Source organism: Diabrotica undecimpunctata, chromosome 10 (assembly GCF_040954645.1).
Source record: "Diabrotica undecimpunctata isolate CICGRU chromosome 10, icDiaUnde3, whole genome shotgun sequence".
NCBI lineage: Eukaryota > Metazoa > Arthropoda > Insecta > Coleoptera > Chrysomelidae > Diabrotica > Diabrotica undecimpunctata.
Window position 1 is genome coordinate 51870071 of NC_092812.1, and position 26255 is coordinate 51896325.

Sequence of the window (26255 nt, forward strand, 5' to 3'; positions counted from 1 at the left end):
TCTTATTAGCACTTCAATCTTCGTGAAGGCTACATACTGACTATTAGTTTTCGACATTTCGAATCATATGTGTATAGTAATAACTGTAGAGACTCGTTAATACTCTTTGTGAAAAGTAAATAAGTTTAGTAATAAGGATAATAAGCTAATCAATAGTTACATTAAGTGTACCAAATTTTAATTACATAAATCGGCACAGGAGATAGGTTTTAATGTTTAAATTGGAGTTTCATTTTCAAAAACTATAAAATTGTGAGAACAAATTGCTGTATAAAAGTACGAGGTAATATTCTGCTGTGAGCTTATGCTGCTCTGCTTCTTCTATAGATGTCTCCCTTATTTCTGGTCACAATTCTTTAATTTTTTTATTTTTTAATGCTTAATCCATTTTTAATATATTGTCAATATTTTTGAGGTGCGTTTTCCTTGGATGACTATGTTTAAGGATATTTAATTACATGAAATTGACTCTAATTTGATAGTTTTCATTTGATTAGTAACTGATGTTATATGACTAGATGTTGGTACTATATATCAAGTTCAACATCTGGGAGTGAGAGCACACTCCTGGTAGTAATTTCAGGGTAAATTATAACGATACCAGAAATAACACATGATATTCTCCCCTTGATCTTAAGTATTTCACAGTGATTTTTATTAATGTTCATACATATTTGAAAAATAGAGGAGAAAATTCAATCCAGGGTGTTAACCATTTGAGGCTGATCTGTCAATGTAAAAATAAAAGCAATTACCCATACACAAAAGTGATGATAAAATGTATTGTACAAACTATGGAGTTTATATTTTATATTATTTATTAACATAGGATATAAAGTATTTTTTCTAATATAATTGGAGCGATTGAGTGAATAGGCGAACTATTAAATAGGAGACTATTAGTGTAGAATTAGAAAAACTTGATAAATCCTTGATCAATTATTCACTATTGGACAGTTAATGAGAAATATTGGGAATAAAAAAAAATTAAACTAGTTATTTATAGATTTTAAACAAACACATGATATAATCATAAGAATAAAACTATGAAATACCATGGCAGAACTAGGCTTACCTAAGAAACTAATTAATTTAACGAGGAGTAATCTACAAGTAAAGTAAGACTACAGGGAAAACTGTCTACTTATTTTCAAATGCACATTGATCTCAAACAGGAAGATTCCATTCCAAACTTTATTTAAAAAGTAAAATCAATAAACAAATAATATATTCATAAAGATTATATAAATCCAAAATAAAATTAAAAATTAAAATATGCGTGATAAAGATACTAAAAACCCAAAGTGCTTTAAAAAAGGTGAACGAATTAGCGTAACAGCAGATTTGAAAACTTTATATTATGAGAATTGGGGATATTATATCACACAAACTAAACTGCTAAAAAAAAAATCAGGAAAATATGATCCGGCAGGAAAGACTAATGACCTTACAGCTAATTGCCTCATAAATATCAATGTATAGCAAATAGGATGATTTTGTATATAAGACAAATAATATTATATTATAAATTATACCTATATAGATACAAATAGTAAAATAAAACTACAACTATTATACAATATAGTAAATACTTATTTAGATAAACATAAAATGTTCCACTGAACGTTAATGATAAATTTTACAGATAAAAGTTAAAACATGTTTTTCAATTTGCGGTAAAAGATTTAATAGAGTTCAGCTCACAAGATAAATTCGTAACAAAATTCATATACCAGTAAACGGTACTCGATACAGCAGCAAAGTAATTTTGGCAACAAATATGTAGGTTGTACTTTACCCCAATGGAATCATAGCACCCGCTATGGAAAAAGGTGTCTTCTTTGACATCCAGCAACCACAATAGAATCGGCGATAGCGCAAAGGGAAGCTACCCCTTAACCAAGACACGACTCTCTTGTTTGGCACATGGAACTCGTCTCTTCGATTACTGAGCAGCCTCCACCCCTACTGGATGGAACGACTGTCTTTGATGACTGAACATCCTCCACCATTATTGGATGGAATGAATTTCTATTACTGAGTTAATTATACGGGGAGAATCAAAACTAACAAAAAGTCTATTAATATTTTAACAATGCTTATATTTAGTTGCAAAACTGCAATAGTAACAACAAAAACTTCAATATATTCAATACAAAAGAGCGAAAAAATGTAGTAATAAATATTGTGGCATATTTCTTGCATTCTATCCAAAAACTTTTAAAAAATAAATTGAGATGGATTACCGAATCTATAGAATATAGGTAGTTGGAGCTACCGGATATTGTAATACAATAAAACTTGGTGTGAACATTTTGATTAAAAGAATAAATTTGGTTTTTATACTACATATGTACTTTATGTTTCTATCTCCAAATTTTTTTTTTGGAGTTCTTTTCTAGACACGAACTAAACAAATTTTGTTTATATTGCAATTTTTTCTTTTTGTAGATTTAATAGTGATATGAGGATATCTGTTTGCTACACAGACATAAAATACAAATAGACTGGCTGTTGCAATACAGGTCCGTTCACCCAGTGTGCCAGGTTTATCGAACGGGTGACCTAAATGACCAATGAGACGGTTACGTGGTCGATAAACCCGTTCCATTAGAAAAATATGCAGGGATTGCTTCTCGTCAGTTTTCTCTGTCGCATTGCGGAAACGCGATTGTATGGCATCAGTCAGTCTATTTGTATTATATGTCTATGATTTGCTACATGAATTTTCCCTTTTATCTTTTATATGACAACGTTATCAGCGATATCTAAATTGCTCCAATCCTTCAAAATTATATGGTTCTATTGTTACATTATGCTCTATTCTACATCATACCTTTTGTCTGTTAATGAACTTTTATTTAGTTTTCTCGCTATTGACTATTACACAGTTTTTTGCTGCTAATAGCATTATTCAATATATTCTGATCGACCTGAACAGAATGCTGGCTGCTGACGAACAGAAGTTTTTATTAACTTTTAGTTAATGTAATTATATGTATTTAGATTTTTATCTTGTTCTTCTCACGGTGCTGGAGAACAAATGTAATAGTTTATTGCATTTTTTCCATAAGAGTTCCAGTTTTTAACTGTGTGGTGGCTTCTCTTATTTCAGTTCGTACCATATGCATTAATTCATTTAATTATTATTTCTGAAGTTTCAAGTTTATACTCAGTTTCTTTTGTTCTGCTTATTTATCTGAGATATGTTATTCATTCTTATCTATGAATGTGCTTAATCTATATCAATTATCTGTCAATATTTGGAGTTCTTTCTTATTTGTTTTAGTCATTGTCCATGATTCGCATCCATACATTAAAATAGGTCTAAAGCTTGTATTATGCTCTTAATTTCTTCAGTGGCATTATTACCAACTGCGATTATTGTTCCAAGATATTTAAAGTCTTCCATACTTTCAAAATTGTAGTTGTTGACTTTAGTAATCTATCTAGATTTACTGAATCGGTCTCTTCTGTTTATGCGCTTGTATTTGGTTTTCACTTCATTGATTTTATTTGAAACTTTTTTCGTGCTCTCTGAACTTTATTGAGTATGTCGTTTACATACTTATATATGTAGATCTAATCATCAGCATAGCTAGGAGCTGCTTTGTACCTTGGGACGTTAATGGATTAACATTAATGTTTTTTATTTTTTTACTATTTGAATCTAGAATCTGTATTTTATTCGACTGTTTTTTAACGCAGAGTTTCTTGGCGCCCATTTCCATCTCTGGTTTTTTGTTTCCCGTATCATTATTACAACAATTTTGCTGGATACCTACGTAGAGAACTCGTTGGTATGTATATGATGTTAACATATAACCAACATTAAAAAATTTGTCTCGTTGTAAAGTCAAGATAATTTTATTAGGAAATATCTTATGTGAAAATAAAACAATATGTGAAAATTGAAATGTCAATAAACTTACTTTAACCTTTAGTTGTGGCTTATTCCCATTTAAACAGTAATTATTTAATGATACCATCCGTGATCTTCTTCTCTTTTTTTTAATTAAATAAGCAGAGTTCATTACAACAAAAACTGCGGAAGCAACGAGATTTTCCGGACGACCGCTATCCATATTAACTGTCACACCACTGATTCAGTTGTCAAGGTTTTTAAAAATACTTTCATATACTTGCCAACTTGCGACATTGCGTCTCAGGACAGCCAGTGCGGAGTCAAGACTACAAGCGTTTATAGCCGATGCCAACCGGAGTTTTGAATAGGCGTTCGATTTAAGAGTTGTAACACTTTCAATAAACTGATACTTTTTTTACAAGAAAAGAGTTAATATCGAAAAAGATAAGGATATTTGAACTCTCCAGCAAAATACCTGTCTACCTGTGTACCACACATGGTATCTTCCCTATTTAAAATTTAGGGGTTGGGGTACTGGAAGGGAGGGAGTTGACAATTAACAGATATCGATATGATTAATTTATGACTCCTTTAGAATAAAAATCGATCTGTTTCAGCATTTTCACAAAATCCAATGAATATTGGATGCTACATATGGTGCTATGGCTACAAGTGCTACATATGGTCCATCTTGCTTTATGGCATGGAAACGTGGACTTTGAAAAAAACATCTATCAACAAACTTGAAGCATTTGAAATATGGTCATTAAGAATGATGCGCATACCTTGGGTGGATAGAGTTCGAAACGATGACGTCCTTAAGAGAGCCGGCGTGGAAAGAGAACTCTTTAAATTAATTAAAAAACGCAAGATTGGTTAACTTGGGCACATATTGAGAGGAGCAAAATATGAAATACCACAGTTAATCCTACAAGGGAAGATCGAAGGTAGGAGAGGAGCCGGCCGCAAACAATTATCCTGGTTAAGAAATATTAAAGAATGGACAGGAATACACAATACAGGCGAGCTGTGTCACGCCGCCAAGAACAGAATTCTAGTAATGAGATAGTCGCCTACGCACTTTGGTGTATGGCATGTTAAGAAGAAGAATGAATATTGCCAAATATCAGGATGACCTCTTTTGAGTGGCCAACCCTGTATACAAAGAACCATCAACCACCTTTATCTTAGTATGTCCACCTACAGCGTCTTTAATGGGAAGGCCATATGTTTAAGATGGAAGAAAACAGACTTCCAAAAAAGCTATTGGAAGACCGAGAAAGCGATGGGAGGATGATATGGATGAGCTCTCAAGAAATCTCCTTGGCCTTCGATAGTAGAGGAGAATCGCTACAGACCGTAACTAATGGAGAGGTTTTCTGAGGAAGGCCAGGGCTTGAATTGGGCTGTAGTAGCATAGGATGAATGTAGTGCCATATTGTCTATTTTAAGTAAAATAATTGTTTAGCTTTTCTGTAATAATCGCTTAGTTAGCATTGAAAGTTCAGTCTTTGTGTCGTTACTTATTCTTACGGATGCATAGAGACTAGAATACGTTTTTCCGATTAGTTGTTTATCATTTTATTGTGGTAAGGTTTGATTAGGTACAAAAGATAACATTATTCAGTGGCGGATACACGGGCGGAATAGAGAAATCACCTACCCCCAACAAGGTCCAAAATATAAGAAACAATTGTTGAACCATAAAAATATTGTTACGTTTTTCTGTGGGTTCAATGATTAAGTGAAGTAAAAGTAGTTAAACGAATTTTATCACAAAAAAAAACAACTAACTCGCTATATAATTAACAAATATCTCATATAACATTTTACAAGATAAATATTTCACCCATCGCATGTAAACTGTCTTCTCAAAGTGACGTCGCAGCTATTTTTATACACGAACATATGTTCTAGATATACCCAGCGAAGGCGTGAACGCTGAGCCAGTGCTTTCAACACTAAATTCTGCGAATAAAGCATTGATAGCACACCAGGTAGAAATTTCGAGATATTACAGGACAGTAATTACAGTCATATAACAATATACTTATTAGTTGACATGAAACTTCCACAGACAAACTCAACCCAATAAACCCGTTAGTTAGGAAAATTAAGGGAACTTAATGTCTTCTATGCAATAGAAGTCTGTCGTTGACCACACGTCTAAGAGTATTGAAGTGCTACGTCTGGTCCACTTTGTTCTATGGATGTGAAACCTGGACAACAAAAATAAAAAATCTCAACAAATTAGAAGCGTTTGAGTTATAGTGTAACCGTCGCATGCTCAGAATCCCGTGGACAGCACGCATATCTAACGAACGCGTGCACAAAGAGAGAGAATTGAGGCAAAATCGAAGGAAAACGTTGGGTCGGAAGAAAACAACTGTCCTGGCTGCGTAACATTAGACAATGGACAGGTCGAACGGTCGAGGAACTGTTTCATCTAGCTGCCGACCGAGAATCATTTCATCAGCTTGTCAATATGACGATAGCCAACGCTTGAATACAAGCACGGCACACAAAGAAGAAGAATGTCTTTTATGTAGTTTGAGTTTATCTTTTATGACTTTTGGTTGGTATCTCATTGTAAGTTCGTCAACCCCCCTCCCCCTCAAAACAAATGTCTAGATCCGCCACTGACTCTTTTGCTGCCAAAAAACATCCTAATAATAATTTTTACTAAATATATAATATTTAAAACTAAATAATACTGACATTATTACACCAATAAAACTGACATTTTTACAAATAGAACAGGAGAAAATAAAAGCAAAATACAACAAAAAAGAACTAAACCAAATTATATAAGAGCTTGATTACAAATGTGAATTGACTTTTTATTCTTGAAATTTAAATATCTGTTGTAAAACCGGTCATGTTTAAATAAATCACAAACAAGCAGTTAGGAATATAATTATTCAAATCTACTCAGTTCAGTTTTGAAATAAACTATAGTCGATATATTACTACAGAAAAAGAAAAGATACAAATATTAAGGACTTGTTTCTTATCAAATTTACTTTTTTATTTACTCAAAGACATTTGGACAATAGAAATGTGGTCAAGTTTCGTAGCTATCGTATCAGTTCAGTGAGCAGTAAAATGAAAAAATATATTGTATATTTTCTTATTGTAATTAATAATATTTTTAACATTTATGATTGATAATAACAATTTTAATATTTCAGATAATCTGGAGCTTTATTATAATCAATGGTGTGGTTACTGTGAAATTAAATGATTACCTCAGTAATAAATCCAAAGTATTTCAAGACACATTGTCCCAAGAGGAACGCCTGCAGGAAACAGGTAATGTTTGATCTTTCATAACATATTAAAACCAATTTTTTTTTAATGAAAGGTGTTTATTACTCACATTTTTATTCTAAAATCTATGGTTAGAACAATAATTGCAGAAAAAATATATTTTTATCAAATGTTTTTAGATAGAAATCGGTTGTCACAAACCAAAACAAAAATTAGTTCAAAAATTTTCATCCGATGTACCTATTTACTATGTTATTCTAAATATCTATATTTATAGATAACTTGTAACTTTATTCTGCTCTGTTAAAATTGGTCTAATACAATTTAATTTGTTCTGTTGATTTATGAACAAACCTGCTTTTATTCTTTAGTACTTCTAGCTTCTAGCTTCTAGCTCAAAAATAAGTAAATATTAACCTAATTATTTTTAACCTAATATTGCATAAATTTTAAATATGAATACTAAATTATTTCTTGTTTTGGCATGGCTGTAGTAATAAATTTAAAAATTTCTCTTGATTAATTTTTGAGTTGCCCCCTCCCCCTTTAGAAAAATGGAATGCATACTGTAGGCAACATTATGCAATAAAACTACATTATAATACATTAAAAATACAAATTGTGAAAACTTTATTCTGTATGAAAATTCTTAAAACAATTTATTAGAATGTAGTGAAACAAAGAATTATTTTACTTTCCACAAGGAAAATTGAATTCCTGTCGTTGGCTGTATACCATCAATCACAAAAGTTTTATTTAAAAATCCTTTACAAAAATCTCTTTTCCGAAATTTTCTTTTGGAGACAGTTTATTAAATTTTTGAGGAAACGAAAATACTTCGGTGTGAGTAGTCAAAGAGTTAAGTCCTCCGTAAATTTCTTGAAGTGTTTTCAGCAATTCTATATTAGAAAGTATTTTGATCTAAGCTATATTAGATTAAATCTATCTATATCGATTACTACCTTTAATTGTTGGTAATTTGATTTGCTCCATACTAATACAGTTAAGTATAGTATAGTAAGTTTAAAGTCAGTGCAATTTTAAGTGTGCAACTCTACAAGACAACTGTAAGTAATCAGTTTACCTTTATATTCTCATAAAAAGCGGAGAGATTGCTAAATCTTTGGTGATGCACGAGCTATCTTTTTCGTCTGTCTTCAAAAGTAATTAATGCTGCTTCTAAAATTTAGTAAGAACATTTATTTCATTAAAAACAATGTGAAACTTAATTTTAAAAACAAAGTGCGGTTAGTTTGTTTGCGCAATAAAGATTTTGATTTTTTTTGTAATTCTTTAAATTTTCAATAGTAGTATTTCATTTGCATTAATAAACTTAGAGTTTCCTTTATCTCGAGCTAAGCCCAGACAGTAAAGAGTGTACATTTTTTCTCTTTTATTGAATTTTTAATTAATATCATCTCTTTACTGATCGATTTACTTTCAAATAAATTTTCTCCATATTGTGTATGTTAAAGGTATTTTTTATCGATTTATTTTATACTTTTTGTGTGTAGCTAACCAGGGATTAATTGTTGGTACATTTTTTGTATTTTTGGATGCATTCAACCCTATATGTTGAAGCTAACAGTTTACCGTTTAATTTTTTTATTTTGATTGAACCATTTGTTGAATTTTTGTTCAATATATTGTTTTTTTTTAACTAACGCATTTTATTTCTGTACTACCGACACGTTCCCTGATTTAATATTGGATTTAAACATTTGCTTTGCTATATTTCGACCAGAAGGAAAGATCAGGCTATATTAGTCTTATAGGTAAGCGAGTGGACTATTTCCACCGAATATGTTTTGCATTTATTTATAGAGTGTGTTGACAACGTTTAACCAATAACTAAACTTTCATCTTTTACATATTTGGCCTTCAGAATATAGTTTGTTGTTTCTTATATTTCTTCGACACCTAAAGTTTCTTCACTTTCCCCTTTTATTTACAAACATTTAAGTGGCGCCTTTTTTTCTATCTGTATCTACTTTTCTATGGTAACTTTCCATACATTTCTCTCTATCTATTTCTCTATCGATCTATTTAGCTATTATATCTTATCTTATCTTTGATAATTTCTTCTGTTATATAAACATACCGATTCCAAAAGCTAGTTTTGAACCCACGACTCGCTCTCCACTAACCATCTGGCTGCCGTTCGCAGTATATCCATTGGTGACCTTTCTAGCAACATTCAAAAAAGGTTACGCATGGTATAATATGTTTGTCTCTTGTCTGGACAACTATAATTTGTCCATTGTATGAGACTACCATGTATAGTAATTAGTTTTGATAGAAATTATCTGCATAAACTTAAATATTTCAATCACAATACTTAGATACTTTAATGACGAATTTCAAATTCTTCATCTATAAAAATTAACAAATTAAAAACACAGACATAAATCTGAATGACCAACTTGAATAAAAACAGTTCTCCCCTCCTCAACCTATTTCGTTAAAGACTTTAAATTGTAAACACATCCAAAAATAGATCACTTGAGAAAGGCTCTCTGCCATTTCAATCACAGAATTGAGTTTACTATTTTACTAACTACCTATGTATATACTTCATTTGTAGATCCCAGGAATACTCTAACATCGATTATACAAGAAAAAATTCTTCCAGAAATCCATGAATATGTAAAAGTCTCGATTCAGAACAAAACATATTTACTTATCAAAAAAGACATTTACGAGCTTGGTATTCGAGATTCAAATATACATTTGATACCGCAAAACGCAAGTTTAGAGAAAGCTTCGGAAAGTGAGATAATAACTTTTGTAAAGGTAAGTGATTTAATTTAATATTTTTATTTTCTCTTTCTTCAATTTCTTTCATCTTATCGAATCATAGCATCCGCGGAATTCATATATTGTTCTCTGGTAACCTCCAAGAGATTTTGTTTTATTTTCCCTTGTTTGTTGTAAAATTAAAGTATGTAAAGAAATAAATGTTGTTTTGAAATTTGTCCTATTCTTAACCAATAATTCTAACCTGTTGCTGCTGTTAAAACATTGCATTATTTAGATTGTTAAAAATTATTTTTATGTTGTGGTATATTAACATTCAAATGTGCTTAAATAGTACTTATTATGACATTTTCTTATATCCTCTAACATTGACATTAGTTTATATACTCTTTAGATTTGTTTGTGCTTTAGTATCTAAAATAGTGAGCAGCTTAGAGCGTAACCTTGACTTACACAAATTTATTTGCGCAAAATAAAAGGGCAAGGTTTGTGGAGAGCAGGCGTTTTGGGGAACCTTACGTTGTAAAATTTATTAAAGTAGGATGTCTTATATAAATAGGACATGTAATCAGGCAAGAGGAAGGTGTAACAGTCAGAAAAGTTTTTGGCCGAAGAGGGCCGATGGAACAACGAGCAAGAGGAAGGCAGATATTTAGGTATCAAGACTATTTAAGAGTATGGAGAAGAGTTGCCAGATTCAGGGGCGAATGGAGGATTGTTCTGAAGAAGGCACTGATGATGACGAAAAAGGATAAGTTTCCTATTATTATTGCTTAAAATGCCTTCCTATTATTCTTGTTTGTTTCCTGATTTTAGGAGAAATATTTTCTTTGGTAAAGTATTAATTTGTACTTAAATGTTAGTTTGCTTCCATTTTTATTTGTTAAATATTGTTTTGCCAATTTGACATTACAATTATTGTTCTAATATAAATCTTTTTAGGGAACAGTATTCGAAAATACCACGTTTATAATATTAACATCGAAACTGATGGGTGAAGCATATATTTACGTATCCAGTAACGATAAGTTCACCTTAGTGGAGACTCTTTTTGTCCCAGATTCTACAGATGCTCATTTTTTTATAAACAATAAAAATTTGTACTTGATAGTCGCTAGTAATAAAGAAGATTGCCTAGCAGTTACATCGTAAGACTGCTTTTCCTGAATTTTAAACTACAAAACTGATAATTTTTGTAATATTTTAGGGTATACAAGTGGCTCGGGCTTCATTTTGATGAAATTCAAACAATCTTCACTACAGGAGCGATAAAGGTCAGCTCTTTCGCAACTCCTAATGCTGAAATTATCGTTATTCTACAAAATTCAGCCAACAAAACAGTGAGTAATCTTACTAGGTATCAATATTTACTTTGTAGCTATCATTTTCAAAGTAAACGAAAAACCCTAGGTATATGGTAACTATACAGTCGTAATAAATCTTAATTCTTCCATGTTCCATACAATTGGTTGCCAGATGGGGTAAAACAAAGCAGAAGAATACTATTATTGCGAAAAATGAAGATAACTAATCTAAATGCTTGCATTAAAACTCTATATTTTATATCATTATATTAGTTTTTTTCAATATCCCCGGTAGTTCTTGGACTTGGTTTACTTTCATTTTTGTGGTCTCCTTTGAATGGTCCCATCCGGTTATGGTGTACTATCATCGGTTTTTCGCTAGGAATATTACTTATTCGGTAGATGACATCAATAATCTTCTCCTTAATAAGGTAACAGAACTGCTACAACCTGAGAGAACAACCTTTTCGCTTCTTTAAATTATGGAGCCAGACTTTGTCATTCTTCTTAAAATATCCTTGTTCGGTGTGGGTATCGTACCGTTTCTTCATTTTATTGCCAGCGATCTGAAGATGGGAACGGACGAACTCGTGTATATCATCCATTCTTCTTCGAAATTTGTTCACAGAATCTTAACCAGCTACTTCTTCTCTAGGTCGACATCCAAACTCTAAATCACAAGGTAGTCGCATGTCGTGTCCAAACAGGACTTTTTCTGGTGTTTTGCCCCTTGATTTATTAAGAGTGGATCTGTAGGTCATTATGGAGAACAGAGCGTACTGGTTCCACGCTGGTGATTGGACACCGTTTTTGCCAAATACTTGCCAACTGTCCTATTTATTTGCTCTACCATTTCATCCGATAAGGACCTCTTGTCTTATTCATACCTAGTGTATCGCAGATTACCTGGAATAGATCGCCCTCGAAGTTCCTTCTTTAGTCACTATGGATCTCCCAAGTACCCCAAATCGGCTAATGTACTCTTTGATCAACATATCTGCAATAGTGGCGGAATTCTGGTGCAGATTTGTGTAGATCTCGACCCACTTCGTGAAGTAATGCATCACGACCAACATATACATGCAACCATTTTCACTTTCTAAAAATGGACGGTAATGCCCAAAGCTATTCTTTCAAACGGACTTCCAATATTGCATTGTCTCATAGGAGTTCCCGAATTCTCTAAAGGGTTTTCTTTACATCGAAATGCCCTCCTGATGGACTGTCGTGTAACTGACGTAGTACTTCGGCTATTCTACTCTTTGGAATCACCGACTGCCTTCTTTTCTCTGAACCATCAGTATTTTCCAGTACTGGTTTAAGCAAACTGTCTTCCATAATAAAGGAGTCAGTCCCACTGGGCCCAATACGTTTTAACTACTGAGCATAGGATTATTCTTAGCACTGCTACTTCCTTTGATTCTGTTTTATTGCAGTGGTAACACTCTGCTGGACAAGGCCTTCTAGAGAGAGAATCAGCATTACTGAGAACTCTGACCCGATGGTCAATATTCAAATTGTATTCTTGGAGTCTGAAGTCTGGCTATCTGAACCTCTTAATTCTTAAATTAAATTAACCATTAAGGGCGGCATGGTCGGTTCGGTTTAAAAACTTCATTCCGTGTAGATATTGAAAGAAGTGTTTTAATGATTTCACTACTGCTAGAAGTTCTCTTCTCGTGACGCAATAATTTCGCTCAGCTTTTCGCCCCGGTAGGTCGATCAAACAATATTAGAATTCGAAGGTACCGATGACAGACCAACAGAACAAGAAATAATTGACAAAATTCAAGACATAGATGGGTTTTTTGTTAATTTAAATTTTTTAATAAATTATTTTTATTCTTTTAGACATAATTTCCAACCAATGCAGCAGAGTTGATACTAGATTTGTTTATTACAGCCTTGAATTGGTTTCTCGATTTTTATTAATATATTTTTGTTTCTAGATCAGCCATTTTCCTAAATTTTAAATACTGTAATTATTTTTTAGGTACCATCGCTTGTATATGAATTTAGCAATGAAGAAATCAGAAAAATACAGCACCTACGGACATTTCACCCAGTTGATATGGAATTGCATATAAGCAAAAATCGAAATTACCTCATTATCTACAATGAAGATAAACACAATACAATTTATTATTGGAATGGTATGTTTCTCTACGAAGTCACTTCTTGAATAGTTTAATTATATCTACATCGATTATAATGACTATTCAGACATAAAATTTACTTTCTTAAAGTAGTCTTAAAAACGTTTTAAAAGAGAAGACTTTAAAATGTCATTTTCAGCATCTTTAAAGTGCATTTTGAGACTATGTACTTTATTAAAATATAGTTCATTTGATTATATAATTTTTTTAACCACATAAGCAGAATGGGGGAGACCCGTGTCGTCAAAATAGCATTTGCAGAATTAGTTTGGAAGATAGAAGACTAAAATATAACACGGAGAGTTTGAATGATCTTCCTAGCAATAAAAATGTTTTTTTTTAATTTGTTAAATGTTGAATTATTTTTTTCATATGCATTTTCGTATTTGATAATATTAATTAGTAATATCAAAGAATTTAATTTAAACTTATATTTTTAGGATTTGAAATTGTAGTCAAAAATTCATTTACAACTGACAGTGTAGTTTCAGTAGCAACAATTTTTAATAGAAATGATAAATCACATTTGGCAGTAGCTTATAATGTAAGTAAAAGCATTATTAAATATATATTGAATTAAATATCTCAACAAAATATTCATCTGTATATATTTTCTTTATAGAGTAGATTTCCATATATGTACTTTATGTGGCAGCCTGGTTTACTTCGTTTTGTGTAAATGTCTATAACTAAAAAAATGTTTTTTAACAGTTTTTTAATTTCTTATCATTAATAGAGAAATTCTTTAATAGAGAAATCAAAGGGGTGAGACTTCGTCATTACAAATACCTGCTTTCAACTTCGAGAAAAGCGTCTGTACACGTGGAAATTCCCTCTAGATTGACAATAAGGTAGAATAGTACGGAATGAAATAGATTACACCATAGTAAACCACCGATTTCGAAACAATATTAAAGATGTATAAACTTACCCCGTTGCTGATATAAACACCATAATTCAATCTTCTCCAAAATACAAATTAAATTAAAGAAATTAACAGCTTAGTAAGCTTATTAAGCTTAGTAACATATAAGATATCTGTTGGTACGACATACAAAACTCGATTTTAGAAGAAGTAAGAGAGTCTCTGAAAACACCTACAATATTGGCAAAAAATAGGTAAATGACTCAGAAAATTCTAGACCTGCAAACGTGGAGTACAATAGAGTTGTGTTTTGTCACCCAGTCTTTTTAATCTATACTCTGAAGAAATCTTTAGGGAGGCTTTGGATGAGAGACAAGAGAGAGTGGAGAAGTAATTAACAATATCAGATACGCTGACGATACAGCCATTCTTGCAAACAATTCACAAGATTTCCAGACATTAGTAAACATAGTAAATGAAGCAAGTTATCGAGGAGGTCTTAAAATTAACAATTCAAAGACAAAGTAAATGGCAGTTGAAAATATTAAATATAGATCAATGTCTGTTTTCTCTTAATGGAGAGGAGATAGAACGTGTAAACCATTTTAAACAACTTGGCAGCTGGTCAAATATAAATTGTGACTCTGACGAAGAGATAATAACCAGGATAGAAATATCACGTAAGGATTTTATGGCCTGCAAACCAGTTTTATGTAACAAAAACCTATCGATGCATATTCGCAAGAAAGTCCTGAAATGCTATGTGTGGTCTATCTTATTGTATGTGGGACATTGACACATTAAAAACTCAATGTTAAACAAATTTGAAGCATTCGAATTGTGGTGCTATCGACGTATCCTAAAAATATCGTAAATTTAATGATATATATATATATATATATATATATATATATATATATATATATATATATATATATATATATATATATATATTTATTTTAGTATTGTCTACTGCGGACATATGATAATTTGAAGTATTCCTGTTTCTTATTTTGTTCTTCTTCCCATCAAATTCTCCATATTGTTACACTATATTGTTGTAGTGTCCTTATATTTTTCTATTTTTCTACTTATGTCTTCCTCATTTTTACTTTTATTTTGTTACGTTTGAAAGATTTTAAAATAATGTTTATTTAATCCGTTGTATTTTTCAGGACCATGTTGATATATACAATTTAGATTTGCGAAATATTAGAAGGGAAACTCAAGTAACGTTTAAATCAAATTATTCTAGGATTTTGGATGTTAATATAGGGATAAATGACACAATATACGTGGTAGGAGAATACAATGAAACGATTATAATAAAATTGTTTGCACCAAAAATGTCTCTAATACAAAACGGTAATTGCACTATTGAATATGAACTGTTATTACAGTACCTACCTATTTATACTCAAAATAATAATACATACAGGGACAACGTTCTTTTCTCAATCTCTATCGTTGCTCTTTTAGACTTGTCTTCACTAAGAAGGGATGAAATACGAAACTGTTTTACAAACTTGGAAATAAAATTGACCCAAAAAGAAAACTTATTTAAACAAGAAGCTGAAAAGCCTAATGAAGAAATATTAATGGAAAGTTTACATATAGTAAGGATTTTCTACCTATTTTTAATAATTTTGATTTTCATGGGTAAATATATGAGGGATAATAAAAATAAAGTAAATATAATTTGGGATACAGCTAAATATAATTTTAGGAACCTGAAATTGAAACTCTAATAAAAGAATTTAAGGAAAATATCAACAATGTATCAACATCAGTATTTCATTATTTTGTACCAGCCAGCAATAGTTTGGTAAGTAATAAAAGTCAAGTTCAACAAAATATTGCAAATAACTCGAATAGGAAGCATCGTTCGAAAAATCATCATGATTTGAAAAATTGTTTTTTTCTATGAGATACGCCTAAAAAAAATTCACTCAAAGCGATTCGGGAAATTTTTTTTTTATTATAAGTTATTTGTTAACAAACACTTTCTGGCTTACTTGTAAAAAATAATAAAATTACATTTGTACTTAAAAAAACGTTGGTGCGGTAGAAATACAAAAAATATAGTCGGTTTATACTCTTCTTATTGGGATAAACCGCTCGCCTATAACGACAGTAAAGGTGTAGAGTTTCCTTAAGGGTATCAAATTCATCAGAGACTTCGATAATGGCAAAGGCCAGCAGCTTGTGTAATAAGTTATGCCAACGATATGGTTTTTTCATCCACATATGCCATGATTTCCTATGGGTCGTAGTGGTTTCTCGAGCATTTCTTTCCAAAATATATATTAAATATACTTAGAAAGAGATGCTCTTCCCAAGAACAAAATAATTCTACCCGTTAAACGACTGCACCTTTCAGCACGAGTTGATTTGAACCTGTATATATTTTCCCTATTGTCATCAATTTCGTTTTTGTAATATTCATATGAAGATTTCTACGGCAACTTTCTTTGTAAACCAGATTAACAAGGTTCTGAAGGTCTTCCAATCTTTTAGCTAAAAATATCATCTGCCTATCTTATATGATTTATTATTTCGTGTTGATTTCTTGAATCTTTCGGGTATATACAGGGGGTCCAGAAACTCTTCTTACAAACGAAGACCGGAGATTCCTCTGATAATTTTAAGACAATTTAACCCAATTTACCTAGTCCGAAAATGCTTTCCAAGGGAGCTAGAGCTTTTTGAAGATGGCGCTTTGTAATTAGTTTTTGTTAAATACCTCCAAAACGCTTCTATTTAGAAAAACGAAAACTGGTACGATTATTTATCATTTAGAATTCAAAGAGCTCTAGCTCCCTTGGAAAGCATTTTCGGACTAGGTGAATTGGGTTAAATTGTCTTAAAATTATCAGAGAAATCTCCGGTCTGCGTTTGTCAGGAGAGTTTCTGGACACCCTGTATTAAATATTGTTAGTGACAGCACACACCCCTGCTTCACTCCTCTTTTTATTGGTATCTTTATAATACACATACGGTCCACTTCGAGCAGTTAGCAGGGCGAGTACATAATATGATTCTGCAGAATGTGTAAAAAAAATTTCAGCGTTTGACATTCCTAATGACATAAAACGTTTTATGACATAAAAATACTCTTTTCTATATTTCGTTTATTACCTTTTAGATTGTTAATGGATATCTAACAGTTAAGGGAAAAGTTGCCGTTGAAAATATCAACGTTTCCAATCTATCTATTAAAACAATTAATGGAAAACGGTGGACTCCTGAACGGTGGTTAAAATATAAAGAACCCCAAACTATCACAGGAGTTAGTAAAATTACATCTTTGACAACAAATCATTTGGAAACTAAAAGAAACGATCCAATATTTACAGGTAGTTTTGTTTACTTCCGTGCTACTAAATATTATTTATAAATTTTTAATTTCAGATATGCTACTGACACGTGGAAATCAGAGTTTTATTGAACCTATTTTTATTGAAAATCTTACAGCTAATGGTATGAACGCCAAAACCATTAACAGTGTGGAAATCAGTAATTTTTATACAAAAAGTCGTCCTCAGAAAATTAAAGGTATCAAAACATTTAAAAACCTACACGTTATTGAAGCAAGAACAAAATCAATCAATACAGTAAGTGTTTAATAATTATCCGAAAATTTGTTTACGATTGATCTTTAGCAGAAATTAAAAATTTTGGTTTATTCCAAGCTTATTTATTCTTTTGGTAACGATCTTCTAGTTCTAGAATTTCAAATTTTAATAAATTTCCAGAGTCTATATCTGGAACATTTCTACATTTTTATGTATTTAAGTTAGTATTTAAATTACAGGAAATACCAGACAGTATTTTGTCCGCTGTAGCAAATGAAGTTGATTCTCCAAATCATTTCGATTTTGAAATAGAATCTGAAGATTTAGAAGTAGAAACCATCAATGGAGTACCTTGGGAGAATTTTAAAAATTCAGTGTTTAGAACATCTGTTGACAAGGAAATTACAGGTATTTAGATTTGTGCCTTTCAAAAACAAAGGCAAATATCCATGTTTATAAAAAGTATTATTAGTCATCTATTTATGTTAATAAATAACTACAATTTTACTATTTTGAAAAAAATACATAAAAGATTATTACTGCAAATATCTAAATGTTATTAAATTTGTTTGTATCACATATCAACACTATTGATTAGTGATATTTAGTTATACTTATATTTTAATTATTTTTTACTTTTGAGCAGGTTATTGTAGGTATTTTTCTTCTTTTTCTTCTGGTTTTTAAAAGTCTGTATTTTCTTTTGTCTATATTTGTCAATATCCTTTCTGATAAAACAAGACAACCTAAGATTACTTACAATAATTGGTTTTTGTTCTGACAATTTATATATATATATATATATATATATATATATATATATATATATATATATATATATATATATATATATATTATATATATTTCCTCAGGAAACACATTCTACTACCGAGGAACATTAAAAACGAAATGGAACCACTAAGAATGAAATTGACTTCATTCTAACCAACAAGATTGCTACAATATAAGATGCCAGTTCAATAAATAAATTTTAAACAGGCAGCGACCATCACTAATCAGAACAAAATCTGTGAAATTGTTCTAAATCTGAAACTAGAGAGAATAAAATTAATCACATTACCAACAGTAACCGGTATAAATATTAACAATCTAAGAAAAAACTCAGATCAACTATATCGACAGTTCTCAATTAATGGAAATCATCATCAAGTAGCAACGTACAGAGAATACAAATCAAAGAACTTTGTCAGACAATAAGGAAAAGTATTAAGGAAGACATAAGAAAATACAATGAAATGCTGATAGAAAATGCAATCGAAAATAAAAAAACTATAAGAAAACAAGAAAAGCATTAATCATTGGTAAGAAGCAAAGCGTTGCTCTAACAGATGAAAACACCAGAAAAACAGACAGAAATAAAATAATACAACTCGTGGCTAAATTCTACAGTGAACTATATAAAGCTCCTGTTACACTTCAGAACAAGCAATCAGTAACTAAGATGTACCAGAAATCCTTCCGGAAGAAGTAGAATCAACAATTACAAAAATGAAAAGCGGTATAGCAGCTGGAAAAGATGGCATCACAGCGGAACTGCTTAAATATCCTGGCAAAAAAAAAACTGGGAAATCTTAGCAGGCATATTTACGAACTGCCTAAAATCAAGATGCATACCAGACCACTGGAATACAGCAAACATAATTCTCATTCATAAGAAAGGTAGCAAAGAGGATATCAAACCCTACAGACCTATAAACCTACTACCAATCGTATAAAAGATATTCACAAAGATCATTAACAACGGATTAACAAACGCATTAGATGCTGCACAGCCCAGAGAACAAGCTGGCTTCAAAAGTGGATTCAGTACCCTGGATCATATAGCATATTTATACGCTTCGAGAACTAATGAGTAGAGCTAAAGAATATGAAATACCGCTAGCATTAGATTTCGAGAAAGCTTTCGATTCTATATATCCCAAAGCAGTAATAGAAGCTTTGATCAACCAAGGCATTGACAAACCGTACATAGAGACTTTAGTAAATATAGAGACAAACAAAAGCTAAGGTAAAAATTTGAGAACACTCCAGAATTGCCCACTACCAGAGGCGTCTGACAAGGAGACGCAATATGACCAAAGCTCTTCACTGTAACTCTAGAAAATATATTCAGCAAAATGAACTATTAGAACACAGGCCTATCCATTGATGGAGAATACCTGAGCTATCTAAGATTTGTAAACGACATAATAATCCTGCAAAAAACCATGCACAACGAGCTAGTGGATGTCCAAGATGTAATAATAAACAACACTGCACTTAAGACAGTAGACGAGTATGTATACCTAGGACAATTAATCTGGCTCCTTACTCCCAGAAATCAACAGAAGAATGAAACCAGCTTGGACATCTTTTGGTAGAAATGCAGTTTAATTCAAATCTAAGATGCCACTCCTCCTGAAAAAAAAGTATTCGATCCATGTATACTACCGCTATGAATCATGATATACGGCTGCGAAACTTGGACACTAAAGAAAGAGATAATAGCGGAACTCAAAGTCACTCAAATCCCACTAATGGAGCGATGTATGATAGGTATAACAAAGAGAGATTGAAAAAGAATAGCATGTATCAGACAGAAAATCAAGGTCACTGATGTAATCCACAGAATTAAATCTTTAAAATGGCAGTGGGCGGGATATTTAGCGAGAACTGAGAGTAGGTGGTCCACTAAAATAACACTGTGTTATCCAAGAGGCGCGTCAAGAGACCAAGAAGACGTCCAAATTTAAGATGAGACTATGACATAAGGAAACAAGCCGGTACAACATGGGATAGAAAAGCGAATATTAAACAATCGTGGGCAGAAATGAAGAACGACTATCTAAGGAGAGTGTACCATAATTGGTAGAATGCGCTGAGAATGGTCATGATATATAATTTCTAGCGATTTTTTGCAGCTAACTTGGCCTTTTCTCGCATCCTTAATGCTATTCTTTTTTTATCATTCCAAGAGTCTTCAACCAAATTTCCCTTTACCGCCTGTTTGATACATTCTTTCCATCTTTTTGCTGAAAGGCTTTTCCTTTTTTTTTGTGGGACCCAATTATAAATTTGGTTTGGTTCTATTCTGAATTTATTCATTTCTGACACGGTATAATAATGTAACTTGATGATGCATGACTGAAAACGTATAACAACTGTGAAATTTTTTTTACTGAATCGGGCACCTGAAGATGGACTTAAATTGAAGAGGATTTATATTAATTTCCTATTATTGATTTAATATTAAATATTTTAGGTCCGTTAAATTTTACACACATCAAAGTTACGGACTTGAATGTCACAAACATTAACAATATTTCTGTGGACAGTCTTTTAACAGTAACAACCGATCAAGTAATTGATGCAGATATTGCAATCGAAGAAATAATTGTTGAAGGTGATATTCTTGCAGAAACAGTTAATGGAAAAGAATTTACACCAGAGAACCTATACTTTATTAAAAATGATGAAGTGGTAACAGGTAATTATATAGAAACTAGGTTTTTTTACTAATTGTAATATGTACGATTCAAATCAAGTCTTTCTTAATATAATGTGTCTTTATTAGATATAAGTATTAAAAGCGAATCGCCAAATCCGATATACGCTTTTATAAGCTAAAAAGTCAGCCCTTTTTAAAACGGTTTTTTTAATAACCAATTGGTTAAAATGTCGAAATTTTTTTAATAGATCTTAAAGTTAAAGCCTCAAAGAATCGATTGAGATGTGCTAAATATCTTTGTGTGGGCAAGTACAGTTATTTAAATTAAAATAAACAAATTGAATAACTTACACACTATTTGGTTGATCTAGCTGATATTTAGCAAACTTTAATAACTCATTAGTTGCCATGATTTTAAATACCTGATTATGTTACATATCATGATGCAAAAAACAAAGTTATGAACATTTATAAATTACTGGAACAGTAATTTATAAATGTTTACAATGTGTACAATTATTTAATTATTTAATTAGAAACTCGCAAATTAAAGTACTTTTTAAGATCTACAACTTTTTTTTTGAACATTGAAAAATGGTTGAAAAATGTTTTATTCACTTTTTATGATTAGATATTAAAAAAAATTAAAGCAAAATTAGCGGTACCTACATTTTCAAGTATTTGTCATCAGCTATTATTCATATACCTTCTGGAACTTTCAAAAACTTGTATAAGATGTATTTACATGTTTTTTTTTTCTTTACTGGCCCATAGTGTTTTTGTATACCTATTTAGTGATTTTTCGTTATATTTAATACGCAGATTGCTGTTGTTAGAGATCGTTACATCAATTAGTGTTCTTTGTCTATCTATAACAATTTTAAATTGAAGGTTGACCAAAACACTATTTTAATTATTTATTATTTATTTAAACGCATAAGTAATTAGGTAAAAATTAAATCTAAGACCGATATAATTATTTCATTATCATGTGTGTTTTGACAGGTATCTTATAGTTGTCTAACAAAATAAAGTAAAATTTTATTGTTATTATAGAGTGCCTAATACAGTACTTCAAAAAACAGAAAACTTTGCAAAATAACTATTATATTCCATTTATATAGAACGAAAACTACAAAGCAAAGAAATAATTACCTAAGTTATGCTTATGAAGTTTCGGAATCCAGCGTCTATTACTATCTACGTAACCCTTTACTTAAGCTCAGATTAATTCTATCGTGTTTAAATCGCAATGGTAAGGAGGAAGTCTCAAAATGGTTATGCCTTTAGCACGAGCCATTTTATCTACAACATGCTGGCGATCTGTCACGACGCTGTCTAATGACACTTATAAGCTAAGCGTTAACCCTCGGAAATTGGAATTCCTTTTTGTCCTAATCAATTCTGCTTGTCTGCTTTTCTGGTGACCATAGTTGGCAGATGTTCTATTAATCGGCTGTGATAAGAAGCATTATCCGTCACTATTACCGAATTTGGTTCGACTCGTGAAAGAATGGATTCAAACCATTTTTCAAATCGTTAGGCGTAATATGTCTTCTTGATAATCCCCCGTTTTTTTGGATAAAAAATTAGTGTACTATCGTCTAAGAAGCTATCTTACTACCAATATGGGCGACAATCAGTCGTTGCCCTTTACCCGTTGGTCCTCGTAAGCCTGTTTATAAACTGTATTTTTTGTTTGGGTATGCTTTGGTGCCCAGTGTTACGTGCGTTGGGCTACACAGGGTGTAATCAATTTATATAACATTGTAACACAAATAATTGGGCAATAGTTGATAATATTATGATTACTTATATTTAGATCATTCAATATTAAATAGTTTATTTCCTGAACATGAATAAAATGACACGATTGATCATTGATATTTTTATTAATATAATATAATATAATATAATATAATATAATATAATATAATATAATATAATATAATATAATATAATATAATATAATATAATATAATATAATATAATATAATATAATATAATATAATATAATATAATATAATATAATATGTTGTTTTCCAGATCCAGTAAGTTTAGCCAATGTGATAGTTCGAAATAACTTAAATCTTTCAGAACATTCATTTGCGTCGTTGATAACAAACAATAGTGAGAGGTTATTGGGTACAAATGAATCTGATTTCATGCAAATATACAATAAAGTTACTATCAATGGAGATTTATTTTTGAATGTGCTGCAAATCTTCCCAAACACTGAGTTGGTAGTTTCGGATGAGGTGATAGATCCACGTCTTAACATAACGTATTGGACCACAAACACAGTACAGGTATGATTAAATAAGTTAGTAGAGAAAACTTTGAATGCGTAGGTATATCATATTTATAGCAGATACGTTTTCATCCAAAACACATGTTTTAAAAGTACAGGAGAGATTGTGACAAGTACAATAGAATGTACTTAATAATATTTACTTTGTAAGTAGCTGATCACCTTATACGTATATCTTCTTCTTAAAGTGCCTATCCGTTCCGGACGTTGGCGATCATCACGGCTATACGTATATAGCTTTTTAATATAATTAAATACAAAACCTTTAATTGCGAGTACCTATTATTCGGTTCCATCATCCACCCAATCTATTATTGTATCCAATATCCTTATACCTTATTGCTTTATGTAAGTAATAAAAGAAAATTAACTACTAAAAATTCTTTAAGGAAACTATAGATATATAATATTTTCTTATAATATTAGGAAAAAAGTAAGACCTAAGTATAGATAAAAATATTAAATATTTTTACCCATTTTTTAGAATTCATTATTTTATTTAATACAATGCTAAAAAATCTTTCACTCCAACGCACATTTCCTCCAACTCAAGATTTAACTTGTGCCGACTAAATTTCGTAGCCAGATAACAGAAACGCGAGGAGATCATCCGATTATCAGTCAGGCTGAGCCTTTAGTTGATTGTCCATGTACGTTGGATACGCCCACAAATGGTGGCCCGCCAACATGGCATGTATCAAAGCTTTAAAGAAAATCTAAAACTGGAAGTGTGTAATATACAAATATTAATATTTTCTATAAACTGTTATATTTTTATTTTGTAGTAAATCTATTTAGAACAGTTTATTTACATTATATTAAAATAATCAAATAAATTCTCACATTTAATACTAGCGCCACGTGTTGGCAAATAGACAAAGTTTTACTGTAAAGTCATTATCGCATGGTTGCCAGAACTACATCTTTTCGTGTTAATAGCATACCTGCATGCAATATGCCTTAATAATAACTTGATCTGTTAATTGATTGGCAACAGTTAAATATCAAAAAATTATGGTACAAGTAAATATCAACTAATATTATACTAGTATACTATATCTATAAATTCTTTATAAAAATTAATTTGTTGAAAACCCCTAATCCATCCCGAAAAAACTATAAACTAGGCAACATTGCGGCGGAGATGACACCTCAAATGTAAGTTTCAAATAATCTGCAATAATAATTGTATTGTAAAATAGATCAAAATACTATATAATAAGATTGATCTTGACTGCCTGTGCCATCTATGTGGTGGGTGATACATGAACACAATCAGAAACTGTAAGCCGACGGACTAACTCAACTGACAGAGAATTGGACGATCTTCTCGTATTCCTATTATCCTATTACAAAATCTTGCCAACGTTTTAGTTCTTTCAGTCGATCTGATTGTCGATTGTCGATTGAATTTTTTAAATTCAATTTTGATAATTAAAATTTATTTAATTTTGTTATTTACGTTAGAAGCAAGAAAGACATGTTTACTAAATAAAGTAGGTGTTAAATTTAGTTAAATAAAAATTGTGTTTTACATTGATTTCTTCCAAAAATCGATTTGCTCTGATGTAATTTTATCGTAAAATGATTAAAACAAAATTAATAAGGCTCAAAATAAAATTTGTAGTTATTTTTGTTAACTTTTTTATTTTCTATTTTGTACTAAAAAGTAATAGAAATAAAGTTGTAGACATTTTAGTTTGCTACAAATAATGTGTAGGTAATAAAATTTTCTGTGGGGTTGCTAGTTTACGAGATACAGCGTGAAAATTCATTGTACCCCTTATTCCAAGATGGCGAGTATTCAAGAACGCGTTCAATTTCGGAGAACTACAAAATCCAGAGAAATTAATGAAATTATTAAACAAACTTGTAGTAAAACTTATTCTTTAAAAATCCCTCTATAATACTGCTTTGATGTCATTTTTTTTGTAAAATTACCACAAAAAAGTTATAAGGCCTAAAATAAAATTTGTTCCAAAATTTTAAGTTATTTTTGTTTATAACTTATTTATATTCTAGTTTATGATAAAAAGTAATAGGAATAAAGTTGTAGAAAACTTAATTTGCTACAAATAATATTCAATATAATTTACTGCAGGGTTGCTAATTTACGAAATACGGCGCGAAAACCTTTTTCAAGTCTTTTTCCAAGATAGCGACCGCGGGACAAGCATGGCGACCCCTCAAACTTCAACTTAAGTTAAAAATGTGCGGCATTGTTTTTTTTCATTTGTCTACTTTTAAATAACTAATAACAGACACAGTATTTAAAATATAACAAACATGTACTACAGGGTACCTACTTTAAAAATATGTTAAATTTTCAAATTTTTCTTTTTTGTTTTTTTTTTTAATTTTTAATTTGTACCATTTATTACCAATTTGTATAACAAATTTTTCCGTTTCTCAACGTCTATGATTTTAGGAAATCCCAGTAAAACCACATCTTAAATCGTTAAATACATCACATTTGATTACGGAATTATTAAATGGAGTCAAAATTACGCAGTTTTTATTAAACGATAATACCGAAAAGCTAGAGAGCGATTTTTCCTTTTCTAATGTTACTATTCTTGGAAACGTTATACTTAGTGAAGCAGGCTCACGTATTCCTGATTTGAATAAAATCTCCAGTGAAGCTGTTAAGAGAAGTGGGAGGTAAATATATAGTTATCAACTCATACATTAACAAGAATAAATG

The 26255-nt window shown here is 31.0% G+C and overlaps 1 protein-coding gene across 1 annotated transcript in view; it reads left to right on the top strand.

Annotated features, from left to right (window-relative positions):
- Nucleotides 1–6866: 6866 nt before the first annotated feature.
- fs(1)M3 (female sterile (1) M3) overlaps nt 6867–26255 on the top strand; it is a 39690-nt gene continuing 20301 nt past the window's right edge. Inside the window, exons 1-16 of the mRNA XM_072546721.1 lie at nt 6867–7000; nt 7057–7177; nt 9720–9928; nt 10835–11040; nt 11100–11232; nt 13190–13349; nt 13793–13896; nt 15393–15582; nt 15697–15833; nt 15944–16042; nt 17363–17573; nt 17629–17831; nt 18032–18200; nt 21055–21279; nt 23287–23549; nt 25980–26212. Of these exons, the coding sequence (XP_072402822.1) occupies nt 6971–7000; nt 7057–7177; nt 9720–9928; nt 10835–11040; nt 11100–11232; nt 13190–13349; nt 13793–13896; nt 15393–15582; nt 15697–15833; nt 15944–16042; nt 17363–17573; nt 17629–17831; nt 18032–18200; nt 21055–21279; nt 23287–23549; nt 25980–26212 (2693 nt within the window). The 5' untranslated portion in view covers nt 6867–6970. The remainder of the gene's footprint in view (nt 7001–7056; nt 7178–9719; nt 9929–10834; nt 11041–11099; nt 11233–13189; nt 13350–13792; nt 13897–15392; nt 15583–15696; nt 15834–15943; nt 16043–17362; nt 17574–17628; nt 17832–18031; nt 18201–21054; nt 21280–23286; nt 23550–25979; nt 26213–26255) is intronic.